General features: G+C 42.9%; 1 protein-coding gene across 4 annotated transcripts in view; it reads right to left on the bottom strand.

Annotated features, from left to right (window-relative positions):
• Nucleotides 1-359: 359 nt before the first annotated feature.
• ZNF605 (zinc finger protein 605) overlaps nt 360-24,837 on the bottom strand; it is a 68,068-nt gene continuing 43,590 nt past the window's right edge. For all 4 annotated transcript variants that reach the window (XM_053587571.1, XM_053587570.1, XM_053587569.1 and 1 more), the window contains exons 2-5: nt 21,163-21,341; nt 8,186-8,306; nt 7,866-7,958; nt 360-2,478 (exon numbers count right to left, since the gene is read on the bottom strand). In XM_053587571.1, the coding sequence (XP_053443546.1) occupies nt 686-2,478; nt 7,866-7,958; nt 8,186-8,306; nt 21,163-21,210 (2,055 nt within the window). In that variant the 5' untranslated portion in view covers nt 21,211-21,341 and the 3' untranslated portion in view covers nt 360-685. The remainder of the gene's footprint in view (nt 2,479-7,865; nt 7,959-8,185; nt 8,307-21,162; nt 21,342-24,837) is intronic.

Below are 24,837 nucleotides of genomic sequence, written 5' to 3'. Positions count from 1 at the left end.
CATTTTCTTTCTGTAACTATTCTCTAATGTATAGTTAGTTATACTTGCTTGATGAAATCTTTCACCCATTTGTTACAGCATTACTTTTTTTCCTTTTTAGGTCTTTGTAACTTTTGACTGAAAGTGTCTATACTATCACAATACTATCAGTATTCACCCTGATGACTAACCCTGAGTGTAATACATTATCTTCTGGGAGAAGGCTTTTCTATATCATGTATCTTTTAAAAACTTTTCTCCTTTCTGAATTTTTTTTTAGTGATTTAACTCCACAATTACAGCTTTTCTAACAGTTACTGCCTCAATAGGATTTCCCTCCTATATGTCTCCTAAGAAGTGTTAGAAAATAACATCTGAGACAAGGTCTCTCACATTCATTACTCTCACATGGTTTCTTTTTAATCTTTTTGTTTGTTTGTTTGAGATAGAGCCTCAAGCTGTTGCCCTCCGTAGAGTGCTGTGGCATCACAGGTCACAGCAACCTCCAACTCTGGGGCTTAAGCAATTCTCTTGCCTCAGCCTCCCAAGTAGCTGGGACTACAGGTGCCCTCCACAACGTCTGGCTGTTTTTTGGTTGTAGTTGTCATTGTTGTTTGGCAGGCCTGGGCTGGATTCGAACCCGCCAGCTTTGGTGTATGTGGCTGGCACCTTAGCAGGTTGAGCTACAGGCACTGAGCCATGGTTTCTATATTATATGATTTTTCTGATGTATCATAAGCTGTGACTTCCTGTTGAAGGTGGTCCCACATTGACTGCACCCATAGTACTTATCTCCTGCGTGAATTCTCTGATGCCTCATAAGGTGTGACTTTCTAGTAAAAGACTTTCCACATTCACCACATTTATAGGGCCTCTCTCCTGTATGAATTCTCTGATGTATAATGAGCTGTGCCTTCTCAAAGAAAGCTTTTGCACAATCACTGCATCTGTAAGTTTTCTCACCTGTATGGTTTCTCTGATGCTTAATGAGCTGTACTTTCTGAACAAATGCTTTCCCACATTCACTGCACTCATAGGGTTTCTCCCCTGTATGGATTCTCTGATGTCTGAGGAGCTGTGGCTTCCAGGCAAACGCTTTCCTACATTCACTACACTCAAAGGGCTTTTCTCCAGTATGGGTTCTCTGATGATGAATGAGACTCGACTTCTCGCTAAAGGTCTTTCTGCATTCACTGCACTCATAGGGTTTCTCCCCTGTATGTGTTCTCTGATGTGATATCAAGCTTGATTTCTGGGTGAAAGCTTTCCCACATTCACTGCATTCATAAGGTTTCTCCCCAGTGTGAGTTCTCTGATGTGTTAGGAGTTGAGACTTCCCAAGGAAGGTTTTTCCACATTCAACACATCCATAGGGTTTCTCTCCTAAATGAATTTTCTGATGTCTCATTAACTCTGACTTCTTAAAGAAGGCTGCCTCACAATCACTGCATTGATAATTTTTCTCTCCTGTATGAGTTACCTGATGCTTAATAAGCTGTGGTTTTCTGATGAAGGCTTCACCACATTCATTGCACTCATAAGGTTTCTCACCTGTATGAATCCTCTGATGCCTAATGAGAAGTGAGTTCCTACTGAAGGCTTTTTTACATTCACTACATGCGTAAGGTTTCTTCCCCGTATGGGTCCTCTGATGAGTAATAAGCTGTGACTTCCAGAAAAAGGCCTTTCCACAATCACTACATTGATAGGGCTTCTCTCCTGTATGTGTTCTTTGATGTGTAATGAGCTTTAATTTCTGGGAGAAAGCTTTCCCACAGTCACTGCAACAATAAGGTTTCTCTATTGTATGGGTTATCTGATGTCTTTTAAGCTGTGACTTTCTGCTGAAAGCTTTTCCACATTCAGTGCATGCATAGGGCTTCTCTCCAGTATGAGTTCTCTGATGTAAAATGAGCAGTGACCTCCTACTGAAAGCTTTTTGACATTCACCACACCCATATGGTTTTTCTCCTGAATGAGTCCGTTGATGAATAGTGAGCAATGACTTCTGTGAGAAGGCTTTTCCACATTCATTGCACTGATAGGGCTTCTCTCCTGTATGAGTTCTTTGGTGTATAACAAGCTGTGACTTCTTGTTAAAAACTTTGCCACACTCCATGCACAAATAGACTCCTGTATGTGTTATATGATTCATTATAAGCCATGACTCTTTTCCACTGGTTTTTCTACATTTCTTGCAATTGCAGCATTTTACTCCACCATGGGTTCTGTCAGCTTTAATATAACATGATATTTTCTTACTGAGCTCCACAAGTTTCCTTCTTTCACAGTTATTTTTTGAAATAAGAAAATCAAAAGGATGTTTTAAACGTTTTTCACCTGTGCCAAATTTTTGAGATCTTATTCCTAAATGAACAAAGTTCATGCTTGAATTAAATATCCTCCCCAAAACATCATATTCATGGCCACTCTCCATACTTTTAAGCTTGTCTTGATTATCCTGGTGCAGCATTTTGCATTTATTATCTAGCCAGACTTCTAAAAAGGAAAAGAATAAACCATACTGTGTAATTCCCCCAGTGATTATGCTTACTGAATAGAGCTTCTGAAATGGAGCCAGGATCCCTGTCCCCCCCCAACCCAAAACAGTTCCCTCAAATAATGTCTACTTATTGGGCATTGAAATTTTTAAAAGAAATGAAAATGTATTTAAAAATCATAATTGTTTAAAATATAAAAACATAATAAGAAAAAAGAAATATTCTCAAGAAAGAGTAATCATAAGATTAAAAAATATGAGCTCGGCACCTGTAGCACAGTGGTTACTGTGCCAGCCACATACACCGAGGGTGGTGGGTTTGAACCTGGCCTGGGCCCGCTACACAACTGCAACAAAAAAAATAGCTGGGCATTGTGGCAGGCACTTGTGGTCCCAGCTACTTCGGAGGCTGAGGCAAGAGAATCGCTTAAGCCCAAGAGTTTGAGGTTGCTGTGAGCTGTGACGCCATGGCACTCTACTGAGGGCAACATAATGAAACTCTTTTGAGACTCATAGTGAGTCTCAAAAAAAATATGGAACAATATCTAATTAAATGCTGGGATGACTGATTTACTTATTCAATAAGAATATTCTCTGTATCCATATCTTTATTAATAAAAGATCAGTCAAGAAGATAAGTAAGTACCCTACGACCAGAGAGCTTCACAATATAGTTAAGGTAAATAAAAAGAACACAAAAGAGCAACATTAACATACATTGTTGAATTATATAAAACAAGAAATACTGGCTATAATAAAGAATAAACATATATTAATAAAGAATAAACTTTATACCTGAAAAATTATAATAAAGAATAAACTTTATACCTAAAAGATGAGAAATATTAATTTGCTGTACTGTTACATTGTAAAACATTCTCGTTCAAAGTAATTACCAGAATCACTGATGTCCATACTCACCATTACTAAAGCTACTTTTTTGGAATTATCTATGAGTTCTCTGGAGGTCAAGATCACCACTTAAAATTTCTTGCAATTTACTCCTTTTGTATTGGATCTATAACTGAATCTATGTTTTCTATATTGAATCTATATATAATGCTATCAATGGAAATCAAACCACAATAATTTTTTGAATAATATTAGGACAGATTTTTTTCACTCTGTAAGTATAAGTATTTTTTATTTTATTTTATTTATTTATTTACTTTGTAGAGACAGAGTCTCACTTTATGGCCCTCAGTAGAGTGCCGTGGCATCACACAATTCACAGCAACCTCCAACTCCTGGGCTTAAGCGATTCTCTTGCCTCAGCCTCCAGAGTAGCTGGGACTACAGGCGCCTGCCACAACGCCCAGCTATTTTTTTGGTTGCAGTTCAGCCGGGGCCGGGTTTGAACCCGCCACCCTCAGTATATGGGAACGGCGCCTTACCGACTGAGCCACAGGCGCCACCCGATTTTATTTTTTTTTTGAGACAGAATCTCACTATGTTGCCCTCAGTAGAGAGCTGTGACATCACAGCTCACAGCAACCTGAAACTCTTGAGCTTAAGTGATTCTCTTGCTCAGCCTCCCAAGTTGCTGGGACTACAGGTGCCCACCATAATGCCTGGCTATTTTTTATTTTTTGGTTGCAGTTGTCATTATTGTTTAGCAGGCCCATGCCAGGCTTGAACTCACCAGACATGGTGTATGTGGCCAGCACCCTTCTCACTGAGCTACGGGCACCTAGCCCAAGTCTTTATGATTTCCACGACATGACCATTTATTGAATATTTTAAAGTGATATTTTAAAGATTTGTTTACTTTTTCTTTTTCTTGAGATATTCTCACTTTGTTGCCCTTGGTAGAGTACCCTGGTGTTATAGCTTACAGCAATCTCAAACACCTAGGCTTAAGCAATTCTCTTGCGTCAGTGTCCCAAGTAGCTAGGACTACAGGCACCTGCTACAATGCCCAGCTATTTTTACAGACAAAGCTCTGTAAAAGTTCTGGCCTTGAACCTGTGAGCTTAGGCAATCCACCTGCTTCAGCCTCTCAAGTGCTGGGTTTAAGGCGTGAGCCACTACTCCCAGCCTACTTTAATTTTTAATGATATTCTTTTCTAGCAATTGCGTGGTAATATTCCCAGGAAGTATTCTGCCAGATGAAAGATTTGGCAAGTCTCAAATAGAAAACAATTATTTCCTGAGGAATAATCACATTAGGGAAAAAAGCCCCATCTAATTCTCAGACATCAAAATTTCAGATTAAGCACCAAGTAGAGCTGCTGATACAGAGAAGAATGAAAGGAAGACTTGATGTCTTGGGCATAATTAAATGAAGATGATAATATTAAGATGAAAAAGACTATGGAAAGAAGTTTGGAGATCAAAAGCAAGAGTCATGGGCGGCGCCTGTGGCTCAAGGAGTAGGGCGCCGGTCCCATATGCCGGAGGTGGTGGGTTCAAACCCAACCCCGGCCAAAAAAAAAAAAAAAAGCAAGAGTCATATGTAGACCAAATGGATCTCACTTGAAGAGGTTACAGAAAAATTGTTTTATGAAGTATGAGAACAAAGAAAAGCAATTCTAAATTAAAATCTAGCCAAGAAATAAGATCTAAAAAGTATGTTTATCCACCTTAAATTAAATTGTATTAAACAACAAAGTTGTTCATCTATAGAGTTAGATATTCAACTGCATCAAACTTTAAAAAAATTTTAAATCTTGTTTTTTTAGAAAAGAGGTAGATCACCTTTTATTGGAATTATATAGGGGTACATGTATATCTCTCCACTCCCTGTTTTTGCCTCACTATGGTTCATACAACCTTCATTTCATCCTATTTCTCCAAACTTTCCTCTTACTTGCAGTTTATCTCTCATTTCTAGTCACCAGTAATCTTCATAAATGTATTTTTTGAGACAGAAATACATCTGTCTGTCACCCAGACTAAGAGTGCTGTGGCATCAGCCTACCTCACAACCACCTGAAACTTTTTTTTTTTTTTTTTAGAGACAGTCACACTTTGTCACTCTCAGTACAGTGCTGTGGCGTCCATCACAGCTCATAGTATCCTCCAGCTTTTGAGCTTAGGCGATTCTCTTACCTCAGCCTCCTGAGTAGCTGGGACTACTGGCACCCGCCACAATGCCTGGCTATGTTTTGTTGCAGTTTGGCTGGGGCTGGGTTCGAACCCGCTACCCTTGGTATATGGGGCCGGTGCTCTACTCACTTAGCACAGGCACTGCTCCTCTTCATAAGATGTAATCAGACCTGTTCATACCCCTGCTCTCTTTGATAAACTCAAACTGTTACCATGGCCTGCATGACCTGGTTTCTTCCAACCCCCCCCAACTTTATCTTGTAATATTCTCACTCACCACTCCTTGGCCATACTGGATTCCTTCCCACTCCTGTGATCACAAAGACACTTTTTAGGGATTTTGCATTTGCCATTCCATTTATTTAGTATCTCTTCCCAATTTTTAGCATGAGCACCTGGCTCATTCAGATCTAAAGATCATTTTGGCACAGTAACAAATACCCTGCTTATTTCCTACATAGTCTTTATCAAATAGATAATCCTCTTCTGTGTCTCCTACTAGAATGTAAACCTCATAATGGCAGGGGATAGGTTTGTATTTTTCACTGATGTACCCCAACCTCATAGCACATAAGCCCTCAATGCTTGGTAGAAGAAAAAACGTTCACTTATCATAGTACTTTTTTTTTTTTGAGAGAGAGTTTTACTTTCTTCCACCTCATAGAGTGCCGTGGCATCACAGCTCACAGCAACCTCAAACTTTTGGGCTCAAACAATCCTCTTGCCTCAACCTCCCAAGTAGTTGGGACTATTAGTGCTCTCCACAATGCCCTGCTATTTTTTTTTTTTTTTCTTTTGAGAGACAGGGTCTTACTCTTGCTCAGGCTAGTCTGGAACTCATGAGCTCAAATGATCCACCCACCTCAGCATCCTAGAGTGGCTGGGATTACAGGTGTGAGCCACCACAACTGGCCCCTATCATGGTACTTCTAAAGCATTTCCTTTCTGCATCATTAATCTTTATCATTAACTTTGTACTTTCACACAAATACTAACTTACAGAATATTTTACAGTTTTGTATTTCCCTCTAAATTAAAATTCTATGCTGTGGCATCATAGCTCACAGCAACTCCAACTCTTGAGCTTAAGCAATCCACCCGCCTTGGCCTCCCAGAGTGCTAGGATTACACGTGTTAGCACCAAGCCCGGCCTAAAAAATGATGAATTCTTAAAGAGGAGGAAACAGGGGTAATGCCTGTGGCTCAAGGAGTAAGTTGCCAACCCCATATAGTGGAGGTGGTGGGGTCAAACCCAGCCCCGGCCAAAAACTACAAAAAAAAAAAAAAAATTGCGCAGTGCCTGTGTCTCAAAGGAGTAGGTCACTGGCTCCATATGCCGGAGGTGGCGGGTTCAAACCCAGCCCTGGACAAAAACTGCAAAAATAATAATAATAATAATAAAATAAAAGAGGAGTAAACAAACTTAACTCCACAGGTTGTATTGGGAGCCAGGACAAAGAAGGAATGGGGACTAAAGAAGCTAAGAAGCAGCACCTTATGTAAGAAGGTAGGGTCTTGAGTGACTGGTCTCAAACTCCTGAGCTCAGGCAATCTGCCTACCTTGGCCTCCCACATGAACAAATTTCAAAAGTGCCTCATTAAAAACCTGAAATTTCAGTTTGGCACCTATGGCTCAAGCAGATAAGGCGCCAGCCACGTACACCTGAGCTGGAAGATTCAAATCCAGCCTGGGCCTGCCAAACAACGTCGGCTGCAACCAAAAAATAGCCGGGCGTTGTGGCAGGTGCCTGTAGTCCCACCTACTTGGGAGGCAGAGGCAGGAGACTCGCTTGAGCCCAGGAGTTGGAGTTTGCTGTGAGCTGTAACGCCATAGCACTCTACCCAGGGTAATAGCTTGAAGCTCTGTCTCAAAAAAAAAAAAAAAAACAACCTGAGATTTAGGCTCCACGCCTGTGGCTCAAGGGGTAAGGAGCCAGCCACATACACCTGAGCTGGCAGATTCGAATCCAGCCTGGGTCTGCCAAACAACAATGAGGGCTGCAACCAAAAAATAGCTGGGTGTTGTGGCAGGCGCTTGTAATCCCAGCTACTTGGGAGGCAGAGGCTAGAGAATCACTTGAGCCCAGGAGTTGGAGGTTGCTGTGAGCTGTGATGCCATAGCACTCGAACCAGGGCTACAGCTTGAGGCTCTGTCTCAAAAAAAAAAAAAAACAGATCTGGGCAGCGCCAGTGGCTCAAGGAGTAGGGCGCTGGCCTCATATACTGGGAGTGGCGGGTTCGAGCCTGGCCCCGCCAAAACTGCAAAAAACAAAAACAAAAACAAAAAAAACCTGAGATTTAATTTTCACTGTATGCTGTAAACCTGATTATTTCTCACCTGAAAAGTTTTGACTCAGGATTTCTTTATCCATTATCCATGCCTCTTCTTGCTCCAGTTGGAAAATCCCAGAAGGTTTGACAATTTGATAACCTGTTGATTAGAAACACAGAGGACTTAGACACAATTGTTTAGGCTGAGAGACCTGTAAATATGAAGAATGTTCTATTACAAAGAATGTTAAATAAAGCAAGTCAATAAAAATCTTTCAATTTGGCATAGAAGTCAAAGAATAGTTGACATCTGAAACTTACATCCAAAATTAGTAAATACCACAGAGGCCCCACAGATACTAAATTACATAAGAAGAATGTTCTTACCCAAGAAAATTAGATGGCTATAGTTCTCCAGCATCACATCTCTATAGAGGTTCTTTTGGGTAGGATTAAGAAGCTGCCATTCCTCCCATGTGAAATCCACAGCCACATCCTCAAATGATATCTGGAAAACCATAATCTCAGTTAAATCTGAAGCAATTCTGATTAGGTCTCATAAAATACAGGCTTTCTTTTCTCCTTGTGGTGGGAAGGTTCTATGATGGCCCCAGTAACCTTGGATCCTGGTATTCATCCTCTCCTCCTTAGTGTGAGCTGGACTTACCCACTTCCACTGAACAGAATAGGGGAAAGTGATGGGATGTTACTTCCAAGACTGGATTATAAAGCATAAGTGATTTCCATTTTAGGAGCTCTTTCTTGCTTTCTCTAGGGGAATCTGGCCACAATACATGAGGCAGCTGGGAGGAGAAGCTCTGTGGCAAGTAACTGCAGCTATCAAGAGCCACGTGAATGAGCTTGGGGAAGGGGTTCATCTCCCCATTGCACCTCAGATGACAGTAGCTCTTCTCAGTATCTTGATTAATGCATCATGTGAGACCCTAAACCAGAGCCCATTGAGTAAGGGACTGTGATTCCTCAACCACAGAAACTGTGAGATAAATATTTATTGTTTTAAACACTGAGGTATCAGATAATCTGTTATATAACAATTGATAATACATTATGCTTGAACAAAGAAACAAAAATGTTATTAAAGTATTTATTATTGTGAATTCATCTAACCATCCACCCATCCTTTGAAAAAGAAATAAGAATACAGCTCAATTTACAATCTCTAAGACGTGGAAACAATCTACTTTTTTTAAACTTTATTTTATTTTTAATTTTTGTGGAAACAATCTAAATGCCTATCAATTCAGGAATAGATTAACAAATCTGTGGTATTTGCATACCATGCAATACTATTCAGCCATAAAAAGATGATGATTTTATATCTTTTGTATTAACCTGGATGGAGTTGAAACACATTTTTCCCAGTAACGTATCACAAGAATGGAAAACCAAATATCCAGCGTACTCAATACTAAAAAGAAGCCAGTAGATTAATTCACACCCACATAGGAGTAAAACTCATTTCAATTCAAGTTAGGGGGAGGGGGAACGAGGAAGGAAGGACAGGGAAGGAGGATTTTGGGTGCTTCCACTGAATGAGCACAATGTAGGAGTGTGTGGCACACCTGTTGGGTGTAGAACATAAGCTACAAGAGGGCCTCTGCCTAACAAAATAAAATATTGGAATTTGGTTGTTTGTACCCTCACATTTGCCTGAGATTAAAAAGATTTTTTAAAAAGGGATAAAATATGAAGAATGTACAGTTCTTCCATGCAATCAGAAAACTTCTTCTGTAGTACTTTTGAGCCTCAAAGCTTAATTTATGCTTATGTGTTCTAATGATGTCTTTAAAATAACCTCATACTTTATAACCCTTCATCACTTGATCCTGGAGAGAAGTAATAATCTTCTGTTTAGGGCAGCGCCTGTGGCTCAGTGGCCAGCCCGCCCAAACTGCAACAACAACAAATAAAAAGATAGCTGGGCATTGTGGCGGGCGCCTGTAGTCCTAGCTACTCGGGAGGCTGAGGCAAGAGAATTGCCTAAGCCTGGGAGTTGGAGGTTGCTGTGAGCTGTGATGCCACAGCACTCTACTGAGGGCGATAAAGTGAAACTTTGTCTCTGAAAAACAAAACAATCTTCTGTTTGTTGCATAAGAGTCTGAATTCATTAAAATCATCATAAGACTATAAAAGAAAATGAAATCAGGTTAGCTTTTCCTTAAATAAGCACAGTGCTTCTCAAAGTAGGTGCCCTGGTATTTGAGAACAGTCCTTAGCTGAGCAAGACTGCCACCCACAGTGTAAGGCCTTCAGTGTGACTGGTCTCCAATTCTAAATGACAATATCTCAGCCACTATCAAAACCTAAACTGCATGTACGTATTTAAAACAGTCTTCTCCTGGGGCATGGTGGCTCAGGCCTGTAATCCTAACTTACTCTGGGAGGCCAAGGCAGGGGATTACCTGAGCTCACAGGTTCGAGACCAGCCTGAGCAAGAGTGAGACCTCCCCCTCTAGCCTCTAAAAATAGCCGGGTGTTATGGTGAGCACCTGTAGTCCCAGCTACTTGTGAGGCTGAGGCAAGAGAATCACTTGAGCCTAAGAGTCCGAGGTTGGTGTGAGCTGTGATGCAATGGCACTCTACTGAGGGCAACAAAGTAAAACTCTGTCTTAAAAAGGCAAGAACAACAACAAAAAGTCTCCTCCCTCTGTGGGTAGTTCTGCTCCCAAGTAAGGATACCTAGCCACCTCTTTTAGATATCTGGTACCACGTAAATATTGAGCAATTGAAGTTCCAGGAACTGTAACAGGTACTAGAAATAAAAATGAGTAGAAAAAAATCATGTTATTAGACATTTGTCTGGCCAGAGGTAATAAGGTGTTACTGAGGCTATGAAACAGGAATTCACAGAACATGTAGAGAAAACAAGGGTAAAAAATATTGGCTATGAGAACATTAGGTTAGGTGTATTAAAGAGGATAAGGCTAAGGAAGAGTCCTAAGAAAGCCCTAACTACAGAGCTGGGTAGGGAAAAAACATGCCAGGGGCAGCAGTATGAACAAAGGCACAGAAACAAAGTTTGTTTCCTTGGTATTCAGGAATATAAGAGACCATGGGAGAGATGTGGTTTCTTTTTCTTTTTGAGACCTAAGCCTCAAGCTGTCGCCCTGAGTAGAGTGCTGTGGCATCACAGCTCACAGCAACCTCTAACTCCTGGGCTTAAGTGATTCTCTTGCCTCAGCCTCCCAAGTAGCTGAGACTACACCGGCCACAATGCTGGCTTTTTTTTTTTTTTTTTTTTTTTTTGGTTGTAGTTGGCATTGTTGTTTGGCAGGCCTGGGCTGGATTCCAACCTACCAGCTCTGATGTATGTAACTGGCACCTTAGTCAGTTGAGCTATGGGCACCGAGTCGACGTGGTTTCTTTTAAAGTGAACTGAAACTGAGTGAGGTAAGCTCAGGCCAGCTTTTATCTGAGCTCAGGTAAACTTAAACACTCTACCCCAACATTAGAAAGGACATAGAAGGGGCAGCCCTTGTGGCTCAGTGAGTAGGGAACCGGCCCCATAAACCAAAGGTGGCAGGTTCAAAACCACCCCTGGCCAAACTGCAACAAAAAATAGCTGGGTGTTGTGGTGGGTGCCTGTAGTCCCAGCTACTCAGGAGGCTGAGGCAAGAGAATTGCTTAAGCCCAAAAGCTGGAGGTTGCTGTGAGCTGTGACACCATGGCACTCTACCAAGGGTGACAAAGTGAGACTCTGACCAAAAAAAAAAAAAAAAGGACACTGAAGACAGGAGAAAAGCTTAGAGCAAGTCCAAGAACAGAGGCACAATGTGATAGCTTCCCTAATAAACTGGAATGCCAAAGGAGTACTCAGTGTTTGCATCAAAGAAAAACAAACATGAAAGAAAACTAACTGCTTGCCTCAAACCCTGGTGTTACAAGAAGTGGTTAAAAATTGGCCTCTGAGAATTCATGTATGAGCTAAATTGCTATGGGTGTGTGTGTTAAATTCACAGTAAGGTTTTTGCAAAGAAAGTCTTAAAGTAGTTTCGGGTTGGAAGTGTATTCAGGTATATGGAAGAATCAAATGTATATGCTTTTTTTTTTTGAGACAGAGTCTCAAGTTGCCCTGGGTGGAGTGCCAGGGCATCATAGGTCATAGCAACCTCCAATTCTTGGGCTCAAGCGATCCTCTTGCCTCAGTGTTTCTACTTTTAGTAGAGACGGGGGTCTCGATTTTGCTCAGGTAGGTCTTAAACTTGTGAGCTCAAGCTGTCCACACGCCTTGGTCTCCCAGAGTGCTAGAATTACAGGCATGAACCACCTCTCCTGGCCTCACATGTGTATTCTATCTACAGAAAGAGATCCAAATAATTCCCATGAATTAAGTTTCAAGAAAAATGAATGTGGAGTAAAAAAGATATCAGACTGCATACAAAAAATAAAGCATCATGAGAGAAAATTTAAAACCAGTAGGGATATGTAAAGACTTGAAGTATTTGAACTTTCAGCATAGAGAAGAAATTTCTTTTATACACAGAAACAAAAAAGGTTTAAAAAGTATGAAAAAGGATCAAAGGACTATATAAATGCATAAGGAGATCTGAAAAAGAACCAAATAGAACTTTTAGCGATAAAATGTATGATAAGTAAAAAGAAGAAGTCAATGGATGGGTTTATGAGTAGATTAGAAGGTGTGGGGGCTAACACCTGTAACACTAGCACTCTGGGAGGCCAAGGCAAGAGGATCCCTTGAACTCAGGAATTCGAGACCAGCCTGAACAAGAAAACTAGCTGGGTGCATTATGGCAGGTCCTTGTAGTCCCAACTACTCAGGGAGAAGCTGAGGCAAGAGGATTGCTCAAGCCCAAGAGTTTGAGGTTGCTGTGAGCTATGATGCCACAGCAGTCTCTACCAGGGTGACAAAGTGAGACTGTCTAAAAAAATAAAAATTAAAAATAAAATATAAGAGTAGATTAGAAAAAGATGATGAAGAGGGAATAAATGAACTGGGAAATCAGAAGAAATTCATAATGAAGCAAAGACATAGAAATGGAAAATAAAGCAATATGCTATCTAGAAATGGAAAATATAAAGCAATATGCTACAATATGCTTACAGGAGATGCACATCAAAGACAAAAGTAGTTTGAACATAAAAAAAACTACTACTACTTGATTTCTTTTTTTTTTGAAGTTTTTGGCTGGGGGCGGGTTTGAACCCACCACCTCTGGTATATGGGTCCAGTGCCCTACTCTTTGAGCCACAGGCACTGCCTCACTACTTGATTTCTTATATAACCACAGTTATTAACACAGGGTGATATAAGTGAAAGGATAAATAAATAGATCAATGGAACAGAATGGAGAGCCCACAAATATATTCAATTTTTTGCAAAAGCACAAGAAAGCAGTACCACAGAGAAATGAGTCTTTTCAACAAATATTGGAAGCACAATTGTATGCTTATAAGCAAATGAATAAACCTCAACACATTCATACCTTTTATCAAAACTAACTCAAAATAGGTAACAGATCTAAACATAAAACATAAAAAAGTATAAAGCTTTTAGAAAAGAGGAGAAAACCTGTATGATCTTGGGTTTGGCAATGATTTTTTTTTTTTTTTTGCAGTTTCTGGCCGAGGCTGGGTTTGAACCCACCACCTCCGGCGTATGGGGCCGGTGCCCTACTCCTTTGAGCCATAGGCACCGCCCAAGCAATGATTTTTTTTTTTTTTTAATACAACACCTAAACCCTGATCAATTTAAGAAAAAAAAATTGATAAATTAGCCTTTTTCAAAATGAGGAGCTTTTGCTTTGTGAAAGACAATGTTAAGAGAAAGGAAAGACATGGCATAGACTAAGAGAAAGTATTTGCAACTTACTTGCTAAAACAGTCATATCCAGGATATAAAGAATTCTTAATAAGAAAACAATCTAATTTTAAAAATGGGCAAAAATCTTTTTTTTTTTTTTTTGAGACAGAGTCTCACTATGTTGCCCTCGGTCGAGTGCTGTAGCGTCACAGCTCACAGCAACGTCAAACTCTTGAGCTTAAGTGATTCTTTTGCCTCAGCCTCTCAAGTAGCTGGGACTACAGGTGCCTGCCACAACGCCCAGCTATTTTTTTGTTGCAGTTGTCATTGTTGTTTAGCTGGCCCAGGCTTGGGTTCGAATCCACCAGCCTCAGTGTATGTGGCTGGCACCCTAACCACTGAGCTATAGGTGCTGCCGAAAAATGGGCACAAATCTTAACAGACACTTCATCAAGGAAGACATATAGATGGAAAATAAACATATGAAAAGATGTTCAGTATCATTTGTCAACAGAGAAATGCATATTAAAACTGTGTGTTACAGGGCTGGGGTGGTGGCTCATGCCTGCAATCCCAACACTTGGGAGGTCAAGGCAGGTGGATTGCTTGTGCTCAGGAGTTTGAGACCAAGCTGGGCAAGAATGAGACCCTATCTCTAAAAAATATTGGGCATTGTGGCGAGCACCTGTAGTCCCAGCTACTTGGGAGGCTGAGGCAAAAGAACTGCTTGAGCCCAAGAGTTTGAAGTTGCTGTGAGCCGTGACTCCATAGCACTCTACCCACACGGTAGATCAGCTAACAGACTGAACTTCCTTGTAACATGAAGGCAGACAAAAATGCCTTCCACTCCAAGTGAGACTCTGTCTCACAAAACAATAAAAAGCTATTAAAAAAAAAAAAAACCTGACAAATGCTGGCAAGAGTGCAGAGCAACGGCACTGTCATTCTTTGTGGTGGGAATGCAAAAGGTACAGCAAAGTTAAACACTCACCATACAACCCAGAAATCCCACTCCTACCTGTTTACCTAAGTGAACTGAAAATTATGTTCACTGAAAGCTTATGTTCAAATTCATAGGCAGATGAATGCCTTATTCATAATTGCCAAAAAGTGGAAGCCATGAAGACATCCTTAAACAAGTGAAGGATAAACAAATTGTGGTGTATCCAAGCCATGGTATACTATTCAAGGATGCCAATCAGCAATAAAAAGGAACTACTGATACAACATCGATCAGTCTTAAAGACATGAGTGAAAACACCAGTGCCAGAATGGCACTTATGATACTTATGATCCATTTATATGATATTCTGGAAAAGGCCAAACTGTAGTGACAGAGAACAGGCCAGTTATTTCCAGGGTTTGGGGATGCAGGACCCAGCTACAAAGGGGTAGCACAGGGAGTTTCTTTGGGATGAGGGAACAGTTTTAAGTCCTAAACTTATGCATATTTTAAAATTCATATGAAGAAGCCAGTCCCTAGTTAAAAACCTCTGTGTGAGTTTTCAGGCCCAACCTTAGTTACGTAATCAAAAAGGCTTGCCCCTGTAGCTTCACCAAGCAGCTGTCCCCTTGTCAAATAGCACTTTGGAAGGCTGAGGTGGGTGAATTGCCTGAGTTCAGAGGTTCAAGACCAGCCTGAACAAGAGTGAGACCCTATCTCTAAAAAATTATTTGGCATGTGGCAGGTGCTTGTAATCCCAGCTACTAGGGAGGCTGAGACAAGAGGACTGCTTCAGCCCAAGAGTTTGAGGTTGCCTTGAGCTATGACGCCACAGCACTCTGCACCACAGAGACCCTATCTCAAAAAACAAAATCCAGACTCTGCAGTGTAGACTCTACAGAGTTGTCACCAGGACACGTTACTTAAGGTAGGAACATCTGCCTCCCACAAGCCTTTGCCCATGCCCTAAAGGGCACTGCTGCAGTTAGACCTCACAGAGTGGCACAGGGAAGATTGTGAACCCACTGACTCAGGGGCATTGCTAATATCCCTGGTTGTTTAATCAGGCCACTGGGAAGCCTAAGGCTGTCATATAAAACAAGGTCTAGTAGAAACAAGACATTTGGATAAAAATCAGTTCTGTTCCTAATAAGCTTCTGCATTCCCCACATGGATGCTCCAGACCAAAGAGACAGACCAGCTAATAGACTGCTCTTGCTTGTAACATAAACACAGACTAAAATGCCTCCCACTCCAGAGCCAGTAGATCCATGACTGATCACCTCCTGGATCTACAAGTGAACAGAGATTCAGACTTGAAAAACATCAGTCCTATTTCCCAGACTCTGGCTAAGGCTAAAACACTGCCCAATGACAGTCTGCCACATTAATGGGCAAAGATATTGTTGGCAGGTAGATCAATTTTTATTGGATCCTGACTACAGTCGATACTTTCTCAGGATTTAGCCTGGTTATCCCCACACCATCCACTGATAGTATGTTCCAAATGGCCCTACAAGACCAAGACCACACATCTGTTTCCTTTTCTGGCTTCCTGAGCACTCTTCATTTGACAATAGCCACAGATTTTCAGTCCAAGCTATTTATCAGTGAGCCAAATCATGGGGAAGTCCATGGACTATATCACCTCCCCATCAACAGGGGTAATTGAGAAATTTATGTATGTATGTATTTTTTTTTTTTTTTTGAGACAGTCTCATTATGTCACCATTGGTAGAGTGCCATGGCATCACAGCTCACAGCAACCTTAAACTCTTGGGCTTAAGCGATTCTCTTATCTCAGCCTCCCAAGTAGCTGGGACTACAGGTGCCCACCACAACACGTGGCTTTTTTTTTGTTTGTTTTTGTTAGAGTTGTCAGAGTTGTCATTGTTCAGCAGGCCTGATCCAGGTTCGAACCTGCCAGCCCTAGTGTATGTGGCTGGCACTCTAGCCGCTGCGCTACAGGCGCCAAGCCTATGTATGTATGTTTTTAAGACAGAGTCTCATATTTTTTTTTTTTTTTTTTTTTTTTGTGGTTTTTGGCCGGGGCTGGGTTTGAACCCGCCACCTCCAGCATATGGGACAGGCACCCTACTCCTTGAGCCACAGGCACCACCCGACAGAGTCTCATTTTTTGACCCTGGTAAGTGATATGGTGTCATAGCTCACAGCAACCTCAAACTCTTGGGTTCTAGCTGTCCTCTTGCCTCAGCCTCCTGAGTAGCTGGGACAATAGGCGCTCACCACAGTGTCCAGGTAGTTTTAGAGACAGGAGCTCACTCTTGCTAAGGCTGGTCTGAAACTCGTGAGCTCAGATGATCCACTTGCCTCAGCCTCCCAGAGTGCTAGGATTACAGACATGAGCCACCAGGCATGGCCCTAATTGTGCATTTTTTTTTTTTTTCTGGTTTTTTTTTTTTTTTTTGGCCGGGGCTGGGTTTGAACCCGCCACCTCTGGCATATGGGACCGGCGCCCTACTCCTTGAGCCACAGGCGCCGCCCCTAATTGTGCATTTTAATACACAATTAAAGAGGCTTGGTGCCTGTAGCTCAAGGGGCTAAGGCACCGGCCACATACACCAGTACTGGTGGGTTCAAAGCCAGCTTGGGCCTGCCAAACAGCAATGACAATTACAACCAAAAAATGGCTGGGCATTGTGGCGGGCACCTGTAGTCCCAGCTACTTGGGAGGCTGAGGCAAGAGAAATGCTTAAGCCCAGTAGTTGGAAGTTGCTGTGAGCTGTGATGCCACAGCACTCTACTCAGGGTGACAGCTTGAGGCTCTGTCTCAAAATAAATAAATAAATAAATAAATAAATAAATAAACAATTAAGTACAGGCTTCAGTGGCTGATGGGAGGGACAAGATGACTTCAGCCTAGACGGTGCAGCTCAGTGGGTAGGGCGCCAACCCCATATATCAAGGGTGGCAGATTTGAACCTGGTCCCGGCCAAACTGCAACAACAACAAAAAATAGCTGGGCATCGTGGTGGGGACCTGTAGTACCAGCTACTCAGAAGGCTGAGGCAAGAGAATCATCTAAGCCCAGGAGTTGGAGGTTGCTTTGAGCTGTGATGCCACAGCATTCTACTGAGGGCAATAAAGTGAGACTCTGTCTCTAAAAAAAAATTTGCCCTGCTGGGAACCCTGCACATCTGCTTTGTTTGGGGCCTGGGGACCACAGATTTACTTCTGTGTACCCTATCACCACACTATCTCGAGTGGAAAGATGTTCAGGTTAGTTTCCACCTTCTAGCCAGAGTTCTGCTAGGCCTAAATTGAAGCCTCCGGCTAGTTTAAAAAGATACAGGCAGAAATTCAGGAAGCCTCCTAACTCTTTGATGGGTTATGAGAGGTCTTTTCTTGACATGTAATTGTTGAGGCTACCTTTGGTCCCATAGGCCAAGTCACCATGCTCAGAGTGGCCTCAGTTATGGCCTTGGTCTGCTGTTGTCACAGCCCCTCAAAGTCTGACTATTAGGGCCCACAATGAAGTTGTCCATTTTTTTCACATTCAGGTTCTGAAAAATCAAGGAGTGGAGGTAAGGAGTTCAGTTCCCAGTTAAAAACCTATATGGGAATTTTTACATCAAACGGCAGGCAATCACAAAGGTATTCTCTGGCAGGTCTCTAGGGAAAGCTGCCTGCCCCACACAGATTTGGTGTATCCACTGGAGGGAGATGCAGCCTCACATCTTTTTTTTTTTAAAGAACTCTTTTATTTTATTTATTTATTTATTTATTTTTTGTAGAGACAGAGTCTCACTTTATGGCCCTCGGTAGAGTGCCATGGCATCACACAGCTCACAGCAACGTCCAACTCCTGGGCTTAAGCGATTCTCTTGCCTCAGCCTCCCGAGTAGCTGGGACTACTGGCACCCGCCACAACGCCCGGCTATTTTTTGGTTGCAGTTCAGCCGGGGCCGGGTTTGAACCCACCACCCTCGGTATATGGGGCCGGCGCCTTACCGACTGAGCCACAGGTGCCGCCCCTCACATCTTTTTTTTTTTTTTTTTTTTTTTTCTGTACAGACAGAGTTTCACTGTACCACCCTTGGGTAGAGTGCCGTGGCGTCACACGGCTCACAGCAACCTCTAACTCTTGGGCTTAAGCCATTCTCTTGCCTCAGCCTCCCGAGCAGCTGGGACTACAGGCGCCCGCCACAACGCCCGGCTATTTTTGACATCTTTTTTTTTTAATAGAGACAGAGTCTTACTTTATCACCCTCGGTAGAGTGCTATGGCGTCACAGCTCACAGCAACCTCCAACTCCTGGGCTTAAGCGATTTTCTTGCCTTAGCCTCCCAAGTAGCTGGGACTACAGGTGCCCACCACAATGCCCAGCTATTTTTTTTGTTGTTGTTGTTGTTGCAGTTTGGCCAAGGCCGGGTTCAAACCCACCACCCTTAGTGTATGGGGCCGGCACCCTACCCACTGAGCCACAGGCACCACCCTCTGCGCAGGTTCTTGAGCTCCTATGTCTTCATTTGAAGCCTTTCTCAGGTGCTTACACCAAAACCTCCTTGGGGAGGGGAATCTTGAAGGTGGAGAAAATCCTGATGATTCCTTCTCGCTCTGACTCAGTCCCCAGTGCTTTCCCACTCCCAGCCCTTCCGCCACCCCCAGAATCCATAAAACTGCTAGAGTGTTTTGTTTGGAGCTCCCTCAGCAGTGGGTAATGAGGAGACCCCCCCCCACAATCCACATCTTCACCAATGGACCTAACCCTGACCAGTGTGCTATTCCTGTAGGGTAGCAGTTCTCAATCTATGGGTCGTGACCTACAGTTATGAAGTAGCAACGAAAATAATTTTATGGTTGGGGGCCACCACAACATGAGGAATTATATTAAAGGGTTGCGGCATTAGGAAGGTTAAGAACCACTACTGTAGGGGACATGGAACAAAGAAGTCAGCATGTCTCCAGTTCTAGGCTCTGCTTGTACCAACACAGTGAGTGATAAAAGGGTTCTCTGCATTTTCATTTTGACTGGCTCCCTTAACTGACCACTCAACACTTCTCAGCTCAGCTGAGCTCTTGGTATGGAACTGTACATCAAAAAAGGGAAAAAGTCAGAAAAAAAGGGATGAAAGGAGGGAAAAAATGAGAGGGGAGAGGTTAGCTAGGTGAATAATAAATCCTTCAAAAGGTGAGAGGACACTACGATCTGTTTCTTGAGTATTAAGTGTGGAAACTGAGCTAAAGGCAAATCCCTGTATGCCAACCTTTTGCCTACAGAAGCAACATTTCTACCTAAAACACATCAAATTCCAACTAAGAGACTTTTTATGGGGATTAATTGACAGTTTTCTAATGATCAAGTCTGCCAGATGACTTAGGTCTCTTTCCTAAAACTAGAACCTAGGTAGAATGCATACTCAAGGCCTGTGTGTCATTCCTGGAAGAAATGGTGTTCTGAGTTCTTTACATTCATGCTCTGAGCTGACACTGAGGAACTCTAAGAAATAGTCCTAGGAAATATGTTTGTTTATTACTAGGTTGCTAGTTAGGACGTTGACCACTGTACCGCCTATATAAATAGTTATCAAAATGTTTTCTTGGGGCGGCGCCTGTGGCTCAGTCGGTAGGGCGCCAGCCCCATATGCCGAGGGTGGCGGGTTCAAGCCCGGCCCCGGCCAGACTGCAACAAAAGAATAACCGGGCGTTGTAGCGCGCGCCTGTAGTCCCGGCTCGGGAGGCTGAGGCAAGAGAATCGCTTAAGCCCAAGAATTAGAGGTTGCTGTGAGCCGTGTGATGCCACGGCACTCTACCCGAGGACGGTAAAGTGAGACTCTGTCTCTACAAAAAAAAAAAAAAAAATGTTTTCTTGGCTCAGCGCCTGTGGCTCAAGCGGCTAAAGCACCAGCCACATACACCTGAGCTGGTGGGTTTGAATCCAGCCCGGCCCACCAAACAATGACAGCTACAATCAAAAAATAGCTGGGCGTTGTGGTAGGCGCCTGTAGTCCCAGCTACTTGGGAGGCAGAGGCAGGAGAATCGCTTGAGCCCAGGAGTTGGAGGTTGCTGTGAGTTGTGATGCCACGGCACTCTACCCAGGGTGACAGCTCTGTCTCAAAAAAAAAAAAAAAAAAAATGTTTTCTCTGTGTAATTAGAAGGAAATGTTTGCTTCTCTAAAGTAATTGGTCTGCTTTTTCCTTTTGACAGAGGAAACCACATAACTATTCCTGTTTCCCTCTCTAATATGGATTCTGGGAATATCTGAGAGAAACCTGCAGCTTAACTCTGCAACAATGAAAGATCCTATTATTTATCTATGTTCCAACTTTAAGACTTATGTATGTAGCCGGGCGTTGTGGCGGGCGCCTGTAGTCCCAGCTGCTCGGGAGGCTGAGGCAAGAGAATCGCTTAAGCCCAGGAGTTGGAGGTTGCTGTGAGCTGTGTGAGTCCACGGCACTCTACCGAGGGCCATAAAGTGAGACTCCATCTCTACAAAAAAAAAAAAAAGACTTCTGTATGGTTCGATAATCTACTTTGTGCTTCTTCTGACACCTTCTTTCTGAGTTTATATTGTCTCTTATTTAAATGTATTGAGACCTTTCTGTTTGTTGCAGATTCCTGTAAGCCTTATCACATCCCTGAAAAAAAATTGCTAGAGGATAAACAAATAACTTACCTGTGATTTGATCATTTTCTGCTGCTCTTGGGAAATCTTTTGTTTCATTATTTCTCTCTGCCCTGACACTCTGGAGGGAGGCCTCTGGTCAGAGGTCTGTAAACTGAGACTGCATCCTCAGTCTTGTGGCCTCTTCTTTCTTGTCTCACACGAACTGTCCTGTTCCTGCGAGTTATCACCTGTGTATGCAGTAGAAATATTATTTTAGATGATGTAATTTATTGGGGAACTTAAATCTAGGTTTTCTCTTGCTGGGAACTTAGATCATTTAAAGGCTCACACTAAGCTGTCTGGCACACTCAAATCAGGGCTAGTGCTCAGCTGGCATGTCTCAGCTGCTGCGCCAGGTCTGCACCAGATACTGCATTTAATAACCCTGGCTCTGGTCCAGGCGCAGAGGTTTATGCCTGTAATCTTAACATTCTGGGATGCTGCAGCTCACAGGTTCAAGACCAGCCTGAGCCAGAGTGAGATCTTGTCTCTAAAAGTAGCTGGGCGGGTGGCGCCTGTGGCTCAGTGGGTAGGGCACCGGCCCCATATAACGAAGGTGGTGGTTTTGAACCCGACCCCGGCCAAACTGCAACAAAAAATAGCCGGGCGTTGTGGTGGGCGCCTATAGTCCCAGCTACTCAGGAGGCTGAGGCAAGAGAATTGCCTAAGTCCAGGAGTTTGAGGTTGCTGTGAGCTGTGATGCCACAGCACTCTACTGAGGGTGATAAAGTGAGACTCTGTCTCAAAAAAAAAAAAAAAAAAAAAGTACCTGGGCGTTGTGGCGGGCATCTATAGTCCCGGCTACTTGGGAGGCTGAGGCGAGAGAATCACTTGAGCCTAAGAGTTTGTGGTTGCTATGAGCTGTGACGCCACGACACTCTACCAAGGGTGACAAAGTGAAACTCTGTCTCAAAAATAAAAAAATATAAGAAATAATCTGGGCTCCTACCCACAAATGCCAAGTTGAAGCCACTGACCTCACTGGTTCAAGCAAACACCCCTAAGAAAGCACTACCACACCAAACTGCTCAGCAGAGACCTCAAGAAGTGCTGAAATACAATGATGTCTCACTCATTCTGCTGTAGTATTTTCTGGGGGTACCCAAATTATTTGCATAGGTGCTACTGAGTAAAATGTAAAAAAAAATGACTTTTAGATCAAGACTGAATTAGTCCAGGCTTTTGGCTCCTTATCTGTAAATCAGCCCTATAATAAAAGAAAAGCATAAATCAAAATAATTAATAGTAATAGTAAGAAAAAGAGAAAAGAGACACCAGGGCAGACTAGGCTGTGGTAAGGTTGGTGTCTGGGTTGGGGGCTCAGTAGGGCTTGCTGCAATGTCTACAGTGGATGGTAGCTAGACAGAAGTCTAAGGAAATCTTTTATGTTATCTCTTCCTAAGTTGACACTGGGACAAATACTGCCTAACTCAAAGATCAGTTGTAATAAATAAATAAATACGGGCGGCGCCTGTGGCTCAGTGAGCAGGGCGCTGGCCCCATATAACGAGGGTGGCGGGTTCAAACCTGGCCCCGGCCAAACTGCAACAAAAAAATAGCTGGGCATGGTGGCAGGCGCCTGTAGTCCCAGCTACTCGGGAGGCTGAGGCAGGAGAATCTCCTAAGCCCAGGAGTTGGAGGTTACTGTGAGCTGTGTGATGCCATGGCACTCTACCGAGGGCGATAAAGTAAAACTGTCTCTACAAAAAAAATAAAAATAAATAAATAAATAAATCAGTTGTAATAGGTTTCCAAGGGGTAACTGAGACAACTAGAATGAAACCATCTACATTATAATAAAACAGTGTTAGAGACATAGGTATAAAGTTATCAAAAGTAGATTTTTATAAAAATATAGATACAGGTAGAAGTTAACCATCATTGTTCCCAATTTCCTTGCTGCTGTAACTGGTCACTGCACCATCCTCCCTGAAAGGCAGAACATTTGTGACTCCCCAACACAATTCCTAAGACATGATTCCAAAGATATCACTGCTGTTGTAAATCTTATGACTGGTCTTTGAGGTGTTTTTCCGACTGTACGTCTGGAAGCCCAGATGGGTACCCATAGGAACAGGTGACTGGAGTTGTCTAGGGATCCTTGGGACTCAGTGTTTGGAGGTTTAACTGATTTCATTTATAGTCAGTGAATAGACAATCGTGGTAATTATTTCTGGGGGGTTAGAGGAAACCAGTAATTTGGATATCCAGACAAATGTGTTTAGAAGCCTGTGAGACTTAGTGATTAGGGGAGATAGCAAATAATCTACCATGAGACCTGTAGAGATGACACTGTGGCTGGTCCATGGGATTGAGGTACTGAGGGATTGAGAGAATTGTGTGGTGTGCTCTCACCACCACAGACTGCCAAAATTAGCCCCAGTCCCAAAACTCCCAGGAAACCACAATCCTTCATCCCACAGGGCCTCCAGGCATTTATCCCCATGATATCCCATTCTCTAATCCACTCCATGCTAACCCCCATTTGCCGACACCCCACAGGTTCTCCCACTCATCACCTGGAAAGGCTTTGTTCTGCACTATACAACCATTGAGCCCCTCCAATGACTCCAGTTCCTACCCCCATTGTCTACTTACAACCCAAAGAAGCCAACCTCTAACCTATACCCAGGCTCTCTTGTCACAGACAGTGTCCCCATCTCTGATGCTTCTTTTTTTTTTTTTTTTGGCCGGGGCTGGGTTTGAACCCACCACCTCCGGCATATGGGACCGGCGCCCTACTCCTTGAGCCACAGGTGCCGCCCTCTGATGCTTCAAATATGCCATCCCCCAACCACTCTCCAGCATAGGTAACCCCAGTCATTCACCTACCCTGAACAGCAAGCACTTTTACTCAAGTAAAACACAATTCCAGATGGAGTAAGGAAAGACTTTATTCCAAAGGATAATTTGTGGGGTAGGGGGAAAAGGGGGACCTTTGCATTAGGGAAAACATTGAGGCCATGAGAAGTGCATCTTCCCTAGGCAAAAAAGGTTTTTCTTTTATATAGAGAAGTAAATCAGAGAGTAAATTAGAAAAGACCAGGTGTGTTGGAAGGTAAGACATACAGTAGAAAAAAAAAGAAAAGACCAGGTGTCCGTGAAGTAGGATGGAAGGGGTGGAGTAACCCAAGAAAAGAGAAAATTTTACCCTGAGCCAGCCTGTTCTCAGGAGAGGCTGTGTGTGTGGTGGGTCAGGTTGGCAGTTGGCCAAGTTGCAGGAAAGAAAGAAGCTTAACCAAAGTTTGGTTAACATTCATTTTGTCCTGCGTGATCAGTGCCTGCAATTAGTTGAGTTAATCACTGATGAGGCAAGGAATGAAAATTTGGAGAACCTGTATCTGACCTGTCATAGGTAAATATGGGGGCATGTTTGGAACCTATCTAAGTCATATGGGGGACCCGGCTCTTCACAGTGAGCAATGTCCTGGGACACAAAGGGGTTGGAGATTACTGAGCCTTCTGCTGTTTTCCAGGAGCACAGGGCTCAGGTAAAATGCAACAATGTCAATAAAGATCAACAGGCTTCCAGTTAGTAAATTAAATCCACATACAATCCCGAGTCCTCTAAAACCCACTAAAGCCTTAGCATTCACCGCACTGGCCTCCAAATTTGCTAACCCAAAGGCATCCAAATCACTGATAAAGAATCCTCAATTTACAGCAGCTTCCGGAGGCTGAGGC

The sequence above is a fragment of the Nycticebus coucang genome, chromosome 4 (assembly GCF_027406575.1).
Source record: "Nycticebus coucang isolate mNycCou1 chromosome 4, mNycCou1.pri, whole genome shotgun sequence".
Lineage (NCBI taxonomy): Eukaryota > Metazoa > Chordata > Mammalia > Primates > Lorisidae > Nycticebus > Nycticebus coucang.
Note: the sequence above shows the minus strand (reverse complement) of the source record. Positions and strands in the feature narration are given on the sequence as shown.